Source organism: Anomaloglossus baeobatrachus, chromosome 6 (genome assembly GCF_048569485.1).
Source record: "Anomaloglossus baeobatrachus isolate aAnoBae1 chromosome 6, aAnoBae1.hap1, whole genome shotgun sequence".
Taxonomy (NCBI): domain Eukaryota; kingdom Metazoa; phylum Chordata; class Amphibia; order Anura; family Aromobatidae; genus Anomaloglossus; species Anomaloglossus baeobatrachus.
This window is the reverse complement of record NC_134358.1, coordinates 211,562,983-211,579,467: the sequence shown is the minus strand read 5'-3', so window position 1 is coordinate 211,579,467 and position 16,485 is coordinate 211,562,983. Positions and strand designations below refer to the sequence as shown.

General features: G+C 40.1%; 1 protein-coding gene across 7 annotated transcripts in view; it reads right to left on the bottom strand.

Moving 5' to 3' along the window:
- The window catches only part of NFATC1 (nuclear factor of activated T cells 1), a 290,798-nt gene that overhangs the window by 122,910 nt on the left and 151,403 nt on the right, over positions 1-16,485 (bottom strand). For 6 of the 7 annotated variants that reach the window (XM_075314651.1, XM_075314653.1, XM_075314657.1 and 3 more), the window contains exons 7-8: positions 9,022-9,077; positions 6,435-6,567 (exon numbers count right to left, since the gene is read on the bottom strand). The exons of the other annotated variant lie outside the window; for it this stretch is intronic. In XM_075314651.1, coding sequence (XP_075170766.1) covers positions 6,435-6,567; positions 9,022-9,077 — 189 coding nt within the window. The remainder of the gene's footprint in view (positions 1-6,434; positions 6,568-9,021; positions 9,078-16,485) is intronic. 7 annotated transcript variants of the gene reach the window in all.

Sequence of the window (16,485 nt, the reverse complement as noted above, 5' to 3'; positions counted from 1 at the left end):
GAATGCCGAATGGTAAAGACTGAGTACCTGGAACACCAAATATAGGTCCTTTCATGACTAAATTGGATACACGTGTATATTGGAGGTGAGCATTTTAATTTGCATTGCCTTGGTTCGGCATCCAGTCTGGTCCATTCTGGTCCTCCATGGCAGCCAGTCTTCACTTCATCCTTGGCACATGGGCATGTTTTGTGATTACTAGGTCCTGTAACATAATAACTAGTCACTAGGCCTCACATGATTTCAGGACATAATAAGTGCCAGAAGCGTTCAAGATGCCAGGCGTAGAAGAAGACTGGCTGTCAAGGAGGACCAGACTAAATGCTGGAATAGGGCAGTGTGAATAAAATTGCTCATTGCCAATATATATAATTTATTCAAATAATTTCATATTTGTTTCTACACTTTTTTCATCCTTTTAATGACCAGGACATGCCCAGTGTGTATGTGATCACCAGGCAAATATTAAGATGCCAGTATTACTCAGTCTTTGGTGGTCACAGTAATATAACCTCTTCATTTATTGATGTCCCAGTCTACCTTCATTTATTGTGATGTACTCATAATTGTAGATAACAGTAGTCACGTTCACTGCTATCGCAGAGCGTGTGCTCAGGGAAAATAGAGTCAATGTATAATACAATAATCCTGGCACACCAAAGACGAACAATATTGTTCAAATATGTGATTTATTGAAAAAATGGCCCAAAGCATCTGGTAACTCTCCACAATACAGACACTTTTGCCCAAGTGTATGGCACACAGGGTCAGCATTACCATAAGGCTCCTCTTCCCTTCCTCCTGTATGGGCCAGCGCGTAAAGTGCCTCCATACAATTTTAGCCTTTTGTTTGACATTACTTTTCAGTAATATCTCATCCCATCCATATTACCCGCCTATAGATTGACCTTGAAAAAGGCTACGACAAACCGAAATATCGGTTGGATATGTCTAAATGATTTGGGACATTTTTTCAGTAAATCACATATTTGAACAATATTGTTTGTCTTTGGTGTGTAAGGATTATTCTATTATACATGTAGCCACCATTGCTTCTTTACTGAAACAAAGTTCTCCAAAAAACATTATTCTTTACTTTTCTATATCCTAAATCTTCAGTATGTTTGTGTTTGATAGCTCACACCTCAGGTGTCAAGATATTTGACTCTTCAAGCAACTTCAATTAAAATTCACTTCATGCTTAAGAAAAATTCAAGACCATTGGTTAATTCAGGGCACTTTCCTTGGAGGATGGTACACTCAAATACTCAGAACTGCTTCACAGGTATCTACTAGTGAATAGTTTTCTTCCTGCTATGTATAGAACCTGTTTCCAGTGTTTTGTGCCAGTGTTTTATTTCTTAGCAGTAAATAGATTATGCTCTGTTCCATGCATAGTGGTTGGTGGTCTATTTACTGCCACGTATTGGCAACCTGTTGCATATCCAGAGTTTATTCTCCATATATTATTCATTCTGCTTTTATTGCTGCCCATTTTTGATCGGTAATGTTCTATAAAAGTCACCCCCTCCTTCTGCAATTTGTTACTATGGTTTAGATACCTTTTTCCACAATTCTATACTCTGTACCCATTACCCTATTTATCAAGCATTTCCGATCAAGTTAGGGACTTAAATCTGTTTTTGGTAAAAGCCAGACAAAACAAAATCTGTGGTGACATAATTTATGTTAAAGAAGTAAGATAACATTGACTATTTATTATTTTTTTCATCATATGGTCGCTTGCAATTGTTTGCCAGAAAGAAATTGAATGTTGTACCCTGTCTTAATAAACAAGGGCTGTTCACTTTCTTCTTTAACAAGCAGTATAAAACCAACTGCTGACTGTAAGCCAGTGTCTTGGAAAATTATTGAAAAATAAAATATTTGAGACCAAATCCAAGAAAGTGGGCAGGAATAAACATCAACATGGCAATATATTTAACTATGGTTAGAAATGGGTCTTTAGAAGAACAACAGTGCAGGAGAAATGAGACAGATTATTTTTCTGCATTTCTCTTTAGACAGAATATTGTTAACAGATGGAAATTAGAATATAAACCAAATGCATATATTTGTATATGCTGTAGCCCAGATCACATATTTTATCTTGTTTTGCCCTTTTTCATTATATCTTCTTACATCACCATGACTTCCATATTAGTGATCACACTAATAAACAGGCTCGGACTGGCCCACAAGAGAGCAGGAGAATCCTCCGGTCGGCCCCCTTGCAGTAGTACGTCAATTACTCCCCAAACATGATTAGTAGTTGGCACAATACACTTCTGTCACTATGTATAGACTAAGGAAGCATTTTGTCATTAATTTTACAAACTACCCAGTATATTATTATATAGAAGCATAGGTAAATCTGTGAATGTAATATTTGCATGTAGTTGATCAATGGGCACCCACAGTCAATGTTACTGGTGGGCCCCTGTAGCTCCAGTCTGACACAGGTGATAAAGCACTGTACTGTCAAGAAGCTAATAATTTTAATACCTTGAGGCATTGAAACATAGTTAAAGGAATTGTCCAGTCTCATAAGAAAAGTCTACAGTCTCTCTATGACTGAGACTCTGTGATTGTAGACTACCGAATTGTGACAGTGTAATGATTCCCCTGTATGTCTCATGCGAGTGGGCAGTCACGTGACCTCATGTATATGAGTTCCATAATTACAGTCATGTACTAATTAGACTTAGATGGCCTTTCCCAATAAAAGAGAATTGGTAAAGCCATATGGATCTAGTTGTCACATGACCAACAGTGTACGAATCGCACAGATGCGGTCATGTGAATGCCCATTCATATGGGAAATACCAGGTAACTGTGACAGTGTGCAGTGTGTACAATTAGATAGTCACGTAGAGTGGCTGCATGCTTTTTCTTATGAGACCAGGACAAGCCATTTAACCTCTATAATCTGCCTAAGATAAAAACAGCCAAATGTTGGTCAAAATTTACCAGTCTGCTAACACATTTACTCACTTCTTTGCCTATCTACAATCATACTTAAAGTATTTAACACACAACTCATACAAAGAACCTTCACTATCCCTTTTCTGTAAAGGCTAAAAAAGGAACATGTCGTAGAACCAAAAATGTAAAAAAAGTCCTAATAAAATATTTGGACACACAGGATCAGTCACACTTTGAAACAATTTTATCTAAGGATGCATTTAAATCTAGGTAAGAAGAGTAAACTTTCATAATTTATGGCCAATAAGAAACTTTAGTGTACAAATTAGAGAAGACCCGGTCCATTGTGAATTCACTACCTTCAATTCTGCAGTAAAAGACAGATGATAAGAAGATTTAGACCTGTCAAGTTTATGTGAACTTGCGTACTCCACCTTGCCTCTTACTTCCAGATGTGTCCATCCTTACCTTTTCTTGAATTTGGTTGAGTACTCTGATTTATCAGGAAACAAATTCAATACAATATCGCAATATACTAGCAGACTGTAATCAATGTCATAACCACAGGGTGGCCACACATGTAGCACAGACATCTCATGGCAGAGTCTCACAAAATCAGGTTTTCTTTTTAAGCTGTTAATCTTGCATCATAAATCTTGGAATATGTTACGTTAAGGGCAAAGGTAAGGAAGGACACAACTGTATCACTGTTTTTTTATTGAGCTAAACCCTAGAAATAGATTCCTCAGTCAGTGGTGCATGCTTTCCATTTATTTTCCCAAACTACACATCACGCCCCGTTACTTTTCTTTTGTTTCTTTGTTCTCTTGACGTTCTCTCATTATACTAAATCGTTTGTCAGCAGGCCTTGGGCTCAGTCTGTATATCTATAACACTGTGTACAATTATTGACTTTGTTCAGATGGTCGCATGTTATATGTACCCTGCCTTATAATCATATTACTGGAGTAATGTTTCTCTTTGTCAGGATTTTGTTGGTATAAACCACTTCCAGCTTGCTATATAAGAACATTTTGTCTTCTTCTGAAGAACAGAGTGAGATCAAAGAATTGTTACTCAAAGTCAAAGAAGAGGCGTGAACAAATACATAAAAAAGACAGGCAAGAAGAGGATAACTTGGAAAAGTATCTGAATTAAAGATGCTTGTTACCCTAAGAATGAACAGTCTGTAGACTAGCTACAGACTGTATTGACAAAGTCTATATCAGGGGCAGACATATCATTGGTGCAAACTGTGCAGCCAAGAGGTCACTAGGTCCATTTCTACCTCCAAAGCAGGTGGAACTGTGCATTTTTATGAGTTATTGGGCAGCAAGGGGCCCATATATTGTTCTTGCACAGGGGCCCTTTTCTGTCTGTGTCTGCAAGTGGTCTATATAAATAAGGAAACATAAACTTATGAATACATTTATATAATAAGATTATAAAGCTGCCTGGGATTTTAGGCAGCCTAGAAAAAGCTGTAATGGCCAATACCCAAGGGCTAATGGATTGAACAATGATGGGGCGGACACAGACAGAAGAAGGTCCCTGGGCAAGAATACTATTTGGGCCTTTTACAGTCCAATAGCTCATCATAACACACAATTCTACCAGCTTTGGAGGTGGAAGTGGAACCCCTTACCTGTTGGGACCACAATATGGCTGCACAGGTTGTAAAACTGATATATCCGCTCCTGGTACAATCCTGACATTCAGAAAGATGTAGTATATAAAAAGCTCATGAAGAATGAAAGGTTACTACATATGTATTAAAGGAAATCATATGTAATTGAAATGATCCTCACACCACCACCTGCCCATGTCACTACCACTATATAATTCCTTAATTATCACACTAGGGAGTACAGCCTATAAGGGAAGCATAAGGGAAGACCATATTTTGTAAAGTTTCTTTCTCACTGCATACCTGAGACTTTTACTGTACATAATCCACTTAATGCCAGCTCTTTATAAAATCAACCTGTTTATTTTAATAAACAAATGAAATTTACAATTTGATTTTCATTGTACAATCATAATTCACAAAGTATAATTCATTCACAAAACTCAATTTTTTTTCTCAAAAGTTAAGGATTAAATAAAGTTTTACAACCTGTCACCATGCAGTTAAAGTTGAGATACAGGGCCAAAGACTAAAAGAAATGTATTTTGATTTTATCTCAGATAAGTCTACTGACATTACATCATTTATAGAAAATAGAAGGTATATATTAAGCAGCACAATCATTTAAATGCCCAGAACGTAGCATTAACTATTAGTAATTGCTGGAATTTACTGTCTAGCCGATGCCATTAACCAAAGGCCAATATTTATGATGAGACCCTGATGAGCATAAATATTGGTTCAGGCTACAGAATGGCAACCACATCAATGTAGATGCTTATTATTTATTATTTTGGTTGCCAATTTGCCCTTTATATAAAAGAAACCATATCATAAAGTTCAGCTATGTCTCCTCATAAGCAATTTTTTCATATAGGAACATGCAACAATATAAATCATAATTGACAATGCGTTGTGATCATTTACAAAGCAAACAAGTTTATTTCACATAGAACTGAAAAATTTCTTACAACGTCATTTCTTATATTTTAAAAAAAACAAAACACAGAGCGTGATTGTAAAGTAACATAAAAAATAACTTGTATCAAAAAGTGAATCCCATTTGTGTGCTTATTACACACCTTATATTGTATTACCTCAATCAACAAGGAACCAGTGCGAGAATTACCATTTACCAATCTGAACACATGTGAGGTAGCATGGTGTAGATCCACGTTCCAGTAAGGACTCCATGATAAAAATAAATATTAAGATTCGAGCTGTAGATTGCTGAACCTCTGCCCTGCAAAGGTTTGTCAAAAAAAAAGAGTCTTTGTTTCTTCCCCAGCCCCACCCAGATCAACAACAGCTGTTTTGCTTCTAGCTTTGCATAGGCTACTGCCAAAACAGCGGGTGAGACCTTTCTTCATATTCCCACCCTTTCTTCCCAGCTCACCCAGTTGCACAAAAAAATCCAAGGCATAAAATGTTCTAAATTAGATTAATTGAAATCTAAAATCTTAGAAAAGACATTCCCCAAAATAAAACAGATCATTGTTTGGTTGAGCTTACAGATATTAGCACTGTATAAGTCTCATGTGGTCATCTAAACTATGTTCCTCTAGCAGACGTGAGATTTGAGCCCTCGATGAACTGCACCATTTAAAAGGTTTAGCTACCTTTACTGTGTGTGTGTTTTTGGCACCAAATAGGATGTTTGCAAATGGGAAGGTCAGGTAGTATGCGTCTCAGATTAGCCAGGACAAAACAAGCAGTTCTTTCTAGCAAAATTGCAAGTTTCCCTCATCCACCAGGAGTTAAGAAAATGCTGAGACGTGATTTTCTTAAACGAGGTTTACAACACACATTTCTGTACTTTAACAAAACTGCAAGCACCCAGCTTCAGATATATAAGAAATACTTTCATGAGTCATTATGTTACCATTGGCTGGCAGATAGGTGAATTGCTGGTACTGGCTTCTTTTCCTCTTTCCATTGCAGACGTAAAAGTTGACTTGAACTGGGCTGGATATTCTTTGATTGCGAAATGGTGGGATGTCCACAACTAGTGAGCTCTGTAATGAAAAAGTACATTTCAGTCATTAACATTTAATTATTATTCACCACATATATTTATGTCTATGGGTATATTCATACAGTTCTATTTGTCTGGATGGGGATTCTGCAAGCCAAATTCAGATATAACAAATGTGTCACCTGTCAATATACCCTTACACTATTGTTTAACACAAGTCCCTGAATAAAATCCCACTATAAGTATATGAATGAAGACTACCATAAGCATATGAATGAAGTCAACTTTCTACTTGGCATGACTGATAAAATACTATCAATCATTTTTATTTCAAGTTTAATGGAAACCTCTCAGGCCACTTATGCTGCCCAAACCACAGCGAGCATTTGTGACGCCCTGGACTAGCCAGGTAGTCACAGGTAGGCCCTTACACAAACACCTTCCCCTAAAAAGGTAACAGCAGCCAACCTTAAAACCCTGAGTCACCCCTCTCAGGACTTGAAGTTCACACCTGGGGGGTGGAGCCAGGTGTTTGGCCACGCCCACCAAGGAGTTGGAGAGCCTAAGGCGGGAAAAACAGAGAGTTCAGTGACAGGAGTAGAGGAGAGTGGTAGCAAAGTGTGGACATCTGTCAGGGATCTGGGTCGGAGCTCGGATACCCTGTGGCCAGGAGGCAGATGGTGGTGGCCGCCTGCAGGAGCTGGGATTACAGCCGGTGGAACTGTAAGGGACCGGGACAGGGTAGTGGCCTGCCAGTACCAAACCGGGGAACCGATTGGAAACCGGAGCACCAGGAGGGGTACTCAGACCCAGTACGAGGCCCAGAAGCCACTAGACTGAGTCAAATTTACTGATTGGGGTCTGGACTTTAGGTCCTTTCCCACCCAAGACCCGACTGAAGACAACAGCCCAACCATAGGGATAGAAAGCCACCACCCAGGCATCGAGATCCCACGGGCCAGCGTCTGCGGGCAAACAGGCTCTGCCGGCACACAGAAAGCCGGGGAGTGGACTACCATTGCTCCGGCATAGTAGTTACCATTCTTCTAAAAGTGAGGTGCAGGAGAAAGGTGGAAACCACCAACCTGAAAAAGGGGAGAAGTGCAGCCGGCTGCGGACACCATCCACCATCTTGTTTGGCTTTCCAGAGACTCCAGTGTGTCTGTAATAGTGAGTACAACAGTGCCCTCGGGCCGCACACCGCACCGCATCAACAAGCCAGCACACATCCCCCCTCCTCAGCACCCTCGGGCCCCCCAAGACCATCACGCCCTACCCACGGATGTGTCAACACCAAGCTGCACAACACCGTCCCCGGGAGCCTAGTCAACGGCAGCGGTGGTGTCCATCCATTCACCACAACCCGTGGGTGGCGTCACGAACTAAACCCCCAAAAACAACCGCGGCCTCGGCCGTGGACCTCCCTACCGAACACCACCCCTCACATAGTGCCAGCATCCCTTCAGAGCGACGTGACCCCCGGGTCCGGGAGAAGCTCGAGCCACCCACCGACAAGCCCGGATTCGAGCAGATCGGCAGCCGGCCGAGCCCCGGGGTGGTACACATGTATCACAGCCTACTGGCACAATTGCAAGGTATGTTATTCTTTGAAATGCTTCAACGTTTCAGAGAAAATATACTTAAAGATTCGGCCAGCAGGCTCTTCGTAGCAGATGATTGGAGAGAAGTATCAATCACCTTTAGCAGTGCTGGACAGAAATGAGCAAACCCAAACAGCAAAGTTTTTACAAAAAAAAAAATCAGTGGTCGAGTTCAGGGCTTTACATATGCAAATCATTCGAGGGAGCATTGCTGTGCTCGGATAACCTTCATGCTCAGCCAAGAGCCAGCTGCATGCAGTGTATGAATGGCTTGCACTGGGGGCAAAATGAGCGTTATCGGATGTAGTGTGCACAAAAAAAAAACCCATCAAATAACCCTGCCTACCCCCAGAAGTGCTCAATTTATGGTTATTTATGGCAGAGAGCAAAACTGTCCAATTACTGACTTCAACTGGTAATCAGTTCAAGTCCGGGTTCCGAACAGAACTTTATCTAAAGTCCATCTGAACCCGATGAACTTCCACTGGTCCACTCATCTCTAGTGCTGGGAATAGCTAGCCAGTGGCGGTGTCAGGTTTGTCTGGTCTCCGGATCTTAAAAATATGGTTTGGGCAATGTGAATCCCCTGACAGTTTCCCTTTAAAATGAAAAACTATGAAATAAAAGTCTACAGTAAAGTTTCGTTCAGACAAGTGCTTTCTGCAAACTGCAAGTATGACTGGCTCGGTGTACAGGCATGGTAGACAGGCAGAAGAGCTGTCTACTATTTACCTGCATTAGTCTAGTCTGTAACACAAACCAGACTTGAGGGCTGTCTAATAAATTGACCATAGCCTTACATTGAATCAAATTGCGCACATGGACAGGTAGTACATTCATGTGAAAAAACTAAATACTGATGGTAATATAATCTTAAAAATGATTATACTTACAGGCTTGAACATTTCCTTGTCAGTTTTGGCTTCCATTTCCCATACATGATGACCATCTAAAAAAAAGACATTTAATATTAGGCAACTACATTAAAATTATTATGCATAAAGGTCCATGTTTATTAATTAAATTTCATCAGTTTTTGGCATAATCAGAGGTCTAAAAAGTAGGGATGAGCAAATCCAAACAGTAAAGTTCAGGGTTTGTACCTGACACCTGGTATCCGTGGCTCAAACTCGAACACTGACATTTCATGGAAGTCCGTGTCTTAGTTCGAGTATTGTTCACATGCTAACAAAGTTTGCTGAAAGGCTGCAGCGCAAGCCCACATTAAAGGGACAGACACGGCCAAGGACGTATATATATATATATATATATATATATATATATATATATATTTATTTATATCCTTGGTCATGGAGGGGTTAAAGGGAATCTGTCAGCAGGTTTTTGCTACCTCATCTGACAGCCGCATGATGCAGGCAAAGAGGCTCTGGTTCCAACGATGTATCACTTAAATTACTTGCTGCATCCATTCTGACAGAATCAGAGATTTTAGATTTTGCATTTAACAGTGTCTATATAGCTGCCACCGTCCACTAGGCTTTTGGTGTACATTTCTATAGACCAAAGCTGCTAACCACAGAAGGGGGCAGAGTCAGACCTCACCCCAAGCGTTATTGGGATCGACTAATGATAAAGCTAGGAAGCTTAAGCTAGCATAGCAAGTAAACAAACACACTTTGTGATAAGAGACGCAGGGCTGAATTCTCTGTGTTAACTCTTTCAGCATGCTGTCTCCAGAATCCTGCTGACAGAGTGCCTTTAAAGTTTGTGGTTCGTAGCGAACAAAGACTTGGCAAAAAACTCAGTGTTTGAGTTCAGAGTTTGGGTGCTTTATGTAAGCAAACTACATGATCGAGCAGCGTTGTGCTCAGGTTCGGTCGGTGCTCAGTCCAGTGCAAGCTGCTTGCAGTGTTTGAATGGCTTGCACTGGGGGTAAAATCAGTGTTATTGGATGGACTGTGCACAAAAAAAATAAAAAAAAAAAACAGCCTCCCTCCACTGGAAGTACTCTGTTTATGGCTGGCTGTATGTGGGCGGAGAACTGAACTGCCCAATCAGTGAGTTCCAATGAAGTTTGGGTCCAGAACAGAACTTTATCTAAACTCTGGCTCTAACCCACAGAACTCGACTTTCCAGGGGTCGGTTCATCTCTGTTTATAATTGATATGTGTACAAAATATATTCTCAAAGTAATTTATAAGCTAGTTACCGAAATTGTCCCAGTAAAAATATACTAAAAATCTTTGCTGTGAAATTGATTGAACCAAAAAGTAGAACTCTCCCTGACTAGGGTAGTATAACAGTCAGAAATATAAGCTAATTTAAACTTGCCAAAAGTAATGCTACATTTTTGTACTTTTTGCTTGCAAAGTAAAAGATGTCAACACACTGCATACCTTGTTGGTGAACTTTTTTTCCCCCTGTGATTTGGAAATGTCCTTTGGCACAAACTTAAGTATGAAATCATCTAAGGGATCGCTGTTATGTCATCTTTTCCATTATCATGCGCTGCAGGTTCGAATGGAATGCATTTTCTTCTTCAGTCTTATTTATTTATTTTTTTTATTTTTTTAGCAAAAGAGTGTATTTTCTTGCTAGCTGACATTGGGAAGCTGTCAACTCCTAAAAAGCTAATAACCTGCATATATAGCAGTAATCTACAGGTAAAATGGCCTTTAAATCATGTTAGGCTGGCTTACTGGAGAAGCTGCTTCAAGGAGAAAATAAAGTAATATTCTCCCTGCAGCTGCTCACTTCCAGTCATTAGGGCAGTGGAAGGAGTGGCACTGTAATCACTGCCCAGACAATTGACAACAAACTTTGTTCACATGTGAAACTGGTGTAACCACGCATTGCACAGAAGACTATTATTCATTTCAAAGACTACTTGATGAAGCTGTAGCGAAACGGTCATTGGAGTGAATTGAGGGGGTTGGGGCTTGTCCTATGTGGTATGTATCTTGATACAGTGTGTATATTGATACAAACTTTATTACCTGCTTGGTTTTATTTGCATTATGCTGTTACACACTGTTTAATTCTCTGGCATTGTGCAATATGTTATTGTTTCTATATGGTAGAGATGGTGAACTTACTGATGCACATTTCACTTATGCCTTGGACCTTTCTACTGTGATCCATTAATATATATATACATACATACGGAATGGGCCATAAGTATGGATACACCCAGGCTGGGCCATTAAGTAAGAATACACCCAGGCTGGGCCATAAGTATGGATACACCCTGGGTGGGTCATAAGTTATGCATAAACGCTGATTTAGAGTAAATGTGAATTCAAAATGGCGGCTTTGCAGATGGCCGCCATGGGTGTCACCCGGCCTCAAATGTTTTGCCCCTCCCATGTACTAATATGCCACAAACGGTAAGGTGATATCAGCAACCACTTCCATTTTATCAGGGTGTATCCATACGTATGGCCCACCCTGTGTATACGGTATATATACACATTTTTTATATATTTACTTGTTCACATGAAACATAACTATATACCTATCCTTTTTTTCATATCATATCATGCAGGTGTCTGATTGTGCATATACAATTTTATAATTTTCCTTGCGTTTGCACATACCATTCCCCTACTCACACAGATATTATTTTTTTAATACGTCCTCGTCTTATGTTGTTTTTAATTTGACCTTTAAATATTTCAATAAAATGAATTACACATTACTTATTTTGTGTCATTTTTTAATACATTTTGTTGAGTACATATATGCTTGGGTATTTGGGGGCTGTGGTATATATATATATATATATATATATATATATATATATATACACACACAGCTCTGGAAAAAATGAAAAGATCACTGCAAAATTGTCAGTTTTTCTGATTCTTCTCTATATAGATATATTTTTGAGTAAAATGTAAATAGTTTTTTTTATTCTATAAACTACTGACAACGTCTCCGAATTCCAAAGCAATACATTTTTTATTTATTTTCTGAAAATGAAAAATGGTCAAAATAACAAAAAAATGCATTGCTTTCACACCTCAAATAATGCAAAGAAAAGAAGTTCATAATCATTTAGAAACAACAATACTAATGTTTTAACTCAGAGTTCAGAAATCAATATTTTCTGGAATAACCATGATTTTTAATCATAGCTTTCATGCGTCTTGGCATGCTTTCCACCAGTCTTTCACACTGCTTTTGGATGACCTTATGTCACTCCTGGTGCAAAAATGTAAGCAGTTCTTCTTTGTTTGATGGCTTGTGACTATCCATCTTCCTCTTGATTACATTCCAGATGTTTTCAATGGGGTTCAGGTTTGGAGGTTGGGCTGGCCATGACAGGGTTTTGATATGGTGGTCCTTCATCCACAAATTGATTGACCTAGCTATGTGGCATGGCGCATTGTCCTGCTGGAAATATCAGTCCTCAGAGTTGGGGAACATTGCCTGAGCAGAAGGAAGCAACTGTTTTCCCAGGATAACCTTGTAAGCTGCTTGATTCATACGTCCTTTGCAAAGATTAACCTGCCTAATTCCAGCCTTGCTGAAGCATCCCCAGATCATCACCGATCCTCCACCAAATTTCACAGTGGGTGCAAGACACTGTGGCTTGTACGCCTCTCCACGTCTCTGTCTAACCATTGGACGACCAGGTGTTGGGAAAAGCTGAAAATTAGACTTATCAGAGATTACCTTACTTTAGAAATTGGGCAGATTAAGCTTTGCATATTTAGTTGTTTAGATTATATCTTAACTGCATGGACATCTCTTTTTTTTAGTTGGGTCATACTGTATGATCATGTAGTGCCCTCTTGGAATTGCATACCCTTTTCTTCTGACCTTCTTGTATAATGAAACAGTAGCATTCAAATTCTCCAATCTAGAGAGCAGAAACTCTCATCTTAGCAACCAATGATGAAGATGGCTGTTATATCTCTTGACTGTATATTTATAATCTCTTAGTCTATTTAGGAGAATACAGAGAGGAAAATAGTAATGATCTGTGTTACAGGGCTGCCTGGTATTATAACTAATAATGAGTAACAGGCAGTCAGGGCCCACCGTGCAACTGCTGCTAGTGACAGCAGAAAAGGATGTCTGTACCACAGAAGTAGTACTTGTTCCTGTTACTTCACAGCAACACAAGGACTAGTACTCACAGCGAGTACCATTTTTGCATAAACAAATATGTGGTGGCAAATAAATAAGTTATGGCGACTACCTCATACGAATAGGAAATACCTCTGTTACTTCACAGAAGTAAGCTAGTAAATTAACAAAGTATACACTATGCTCCTAGGTAAGGAGAGAATGCACAGGTCTCCTGTTAATGGTCACATTTAAACCTAAGAACTAAACTCTATTATGCTCATAGAGGAAGTGTAATATGACAACTGATAACAGAGAGCAATAGCTTTCTCTGAAATGGCTCAAGTGCAAGTCCCTGTCCAAGCCCCATGTGCTAACTGCACTATAAGGAGCCAGGGAACTCTCTATGCTATCCGCAGAGAGCAAACAGGAGCGAAGGGGGAGAGGTTCCTACCTAGCCTGACTCCCCTAAAGCATGGGTAGCGGGTATAACGACACCTGAATCGGTACTAGGTCCCTGCCTAACCCGGTACCACTATAGAGGTTGGTAGCGGGGATATTATGCAGACTCGCATGGAGCATCTACTCCCACACAAGCACATGTAATGACTGAGCACCGAGAGGTGGGCTCCAGGGCCATTTATAAACTTGGCTCTGCCCACAAGATGGAGGATAATTAACAGGAACTACCCTGGGCCAATAGTAACGAGCAACGACAGAAGTGACGTCACTCTCGGCCAATCATGTAATGCCACGTCACATGCCGAGGACCATGTGATCCCCGCATCATCTGTGATATCACCCACGGCCAATCATGTAATGCCACATCACATGCTGAGGACTATGTGATCCCTGCATCATCTGTGACATCACCCACGGCCAATCATGTAATGCCATATCGCAGACATGCTCAGAACAGAGTACACACAGCCTCAGAAATGACTAAGTCCGTGGGCATGCTCAGTAGCTCAAAATTGGGACTTAGACTCAGGAAGCTAAGAAGTTCCCAAACGACTGGAACGACGCAAACGAGAAGCAGAAGGGGAAGAAGGGGAACGTGGAGCAACAGACCCAGGGGCCGTAACAATTTGCTTAGATATAGAAGTGGCTAGAAACAAAAGTGAAATCTGAAGGTAAAGATGGTGTCTGATCAGAACATATAGGAGGGTGATCTGCATGGAACTTTAGTGAAAATGTTCACTTAAGTCGTCCAGACAATCAGATGAGGAGTGTTGGATGGGAAAAAAAAAATCACTTGAGTGCTTTTTTAATGGTTTGGTCTCATGTTGTCTGTTAAGGAATGCACCACTAACCAGTCTTCTGACTTCCTGACTGTTGGTGAATGTCTGCTCATGTATGATTGACAGTTCAGACCAGCATTATTGCACCGCAGGGCAGAACTGGGTGCACTGTGAGGCCTACGACACATGGCATGAAAATCGGAACGAGTGGAATGCGATAAAACATCGCATTCCACTCAGACCAATATTAACCTATGTGCTAGCACCCATGAGCGATTATTTTCTGAGCCCTAATCGGACCGAGAAAACAGTCGCAGCATGCTGCGGGTTCAATGCGAGCCTTGTTTCTCTCGTACCCATTCAAGTCTATGGGGCAAGAGAAAAATTGCACTGCACTCGTAGTACACCGGTGCGGTGTACTGTGAGTGCAGAGCGAGAATGGCAATAGCCGGCAATGGAGGAGAGAGGGAGATAAATCCCTCCCCTCCTAAGCGCCGGCCCGCCCATCCTCAGTGCCGGCCCGTCCCCCGCAGCTGTGGTCTGATTGCAAGATCGGACCTCAGTCGCAGTGACACTTGGCTCCTGCTGTGCTGCCAGCATGAGCCGAGTGTCATGCAAGGATCACAGTAGTCCCCCGTGTGGCTCCGGCCTGACACTAAAGTTAGCCAGTATCAGCAGATCTGGAGCACAGAGTACGTTCCAGCGATCCTGGATTCAATGCAGTATTTTAAAGCTCATTTAAAGAGAATTACGGTAGTAAGAACTGCACATTTGGTAATTACTGCAAGACAATAGTAGTGACCAGCCCTCTAGATAATGAGAATGTAGACAATAAATAATAAAATGATAATTATTAGAGGAACAGAGGAGAATTTTAAGAAATAGTAAATTACAAAAATGCTTGTTTTTAAAAGTATTTACAATCAATGAATATAGGAAAAACTCTGTAAGGTCATCGGTAACATACATTATTAATTCCAACTGTAAAACGTTGTCTTGGATTATAAAAAAAAAGGGGTTGATTAAAAGCATAATCAAAGCATAAATGTCAAAATTAACAAATATTCATTACCAGTAAATGATACATTTTTTTTATAACTCCTGATTCCTTTTCTGCAAGCCTTGCCTTATGAATGATACCTGTTGCAAAACAAGTCTGCCCTACTGGAGATCAGATGTCGGGGCACTGCGAAGCTACTGCTTTTGAATATGTATGTCAGCATACAGGCTAAGCAATGCAAATATTAGTTATTTTGAACTTGACCGCACAGCTTTTGCATGCTTGAAAAAAAAACGTATCTTGAGAGCTCTTAGTGAAAGCCCTTTTTGTTCTGCGCTCAGTCCCACGCCCCATACATACAGACATTTCAAATACAGAGCAACCTGATTTATTACAAATGTCTGAAATAATCATATTTTGTGTACAGAAGTCTCTTTGTGCAAGAAATCTGTTTCAAACAGGACTCAGGTATTTGTGTTAGCTTAGAAACATTAGGGTCGTTTGCATTCTCAGGCAAATCGATTTGCAGTTCTCAGGCTAAAGAGTCTTGCCTTCTTGTGATGAAGTGAGGACTTTTCATTTTTCTTATTTTACACTCCTACGTTGCTTAAATCTCAAAGCTATTAAAAAAATTGAATAGATTTTGCAGTGGTTGGGGGAAAAAAAGTGTATGTGGTGCCAGTATCCAAATCTTCCTAGCAGTAGTTTATGTTAGGTCTGCCAGAACTAAACAGAACAAAACTTTAAGGGCTTCTGGGGATCACTGCTCAAATTTAAATACCAGATGTTTTTTTTTCTAAGGATTGGCAAAATGGGTTTTATTTCTTTTGTCTAGGATCCATGAAACTTACTACTGAAATTAGATCTAAACAGAGCTTGCCCTTTTTGTAGGAGACTGGAGCGTATCCATTGTATTGACATATTCAGGATCATTAAGGAGCAGACCATACAATGCAAACTGAGCATTTCATTTAGCCCTGCTGCCTTATAAATTGTATTAGATTTCATCACCTATAATTATGAAATCATTTTGATGCCAGTATAAAAGCTGGTGCATGTTTAGTTTTATATATGTTATGCAA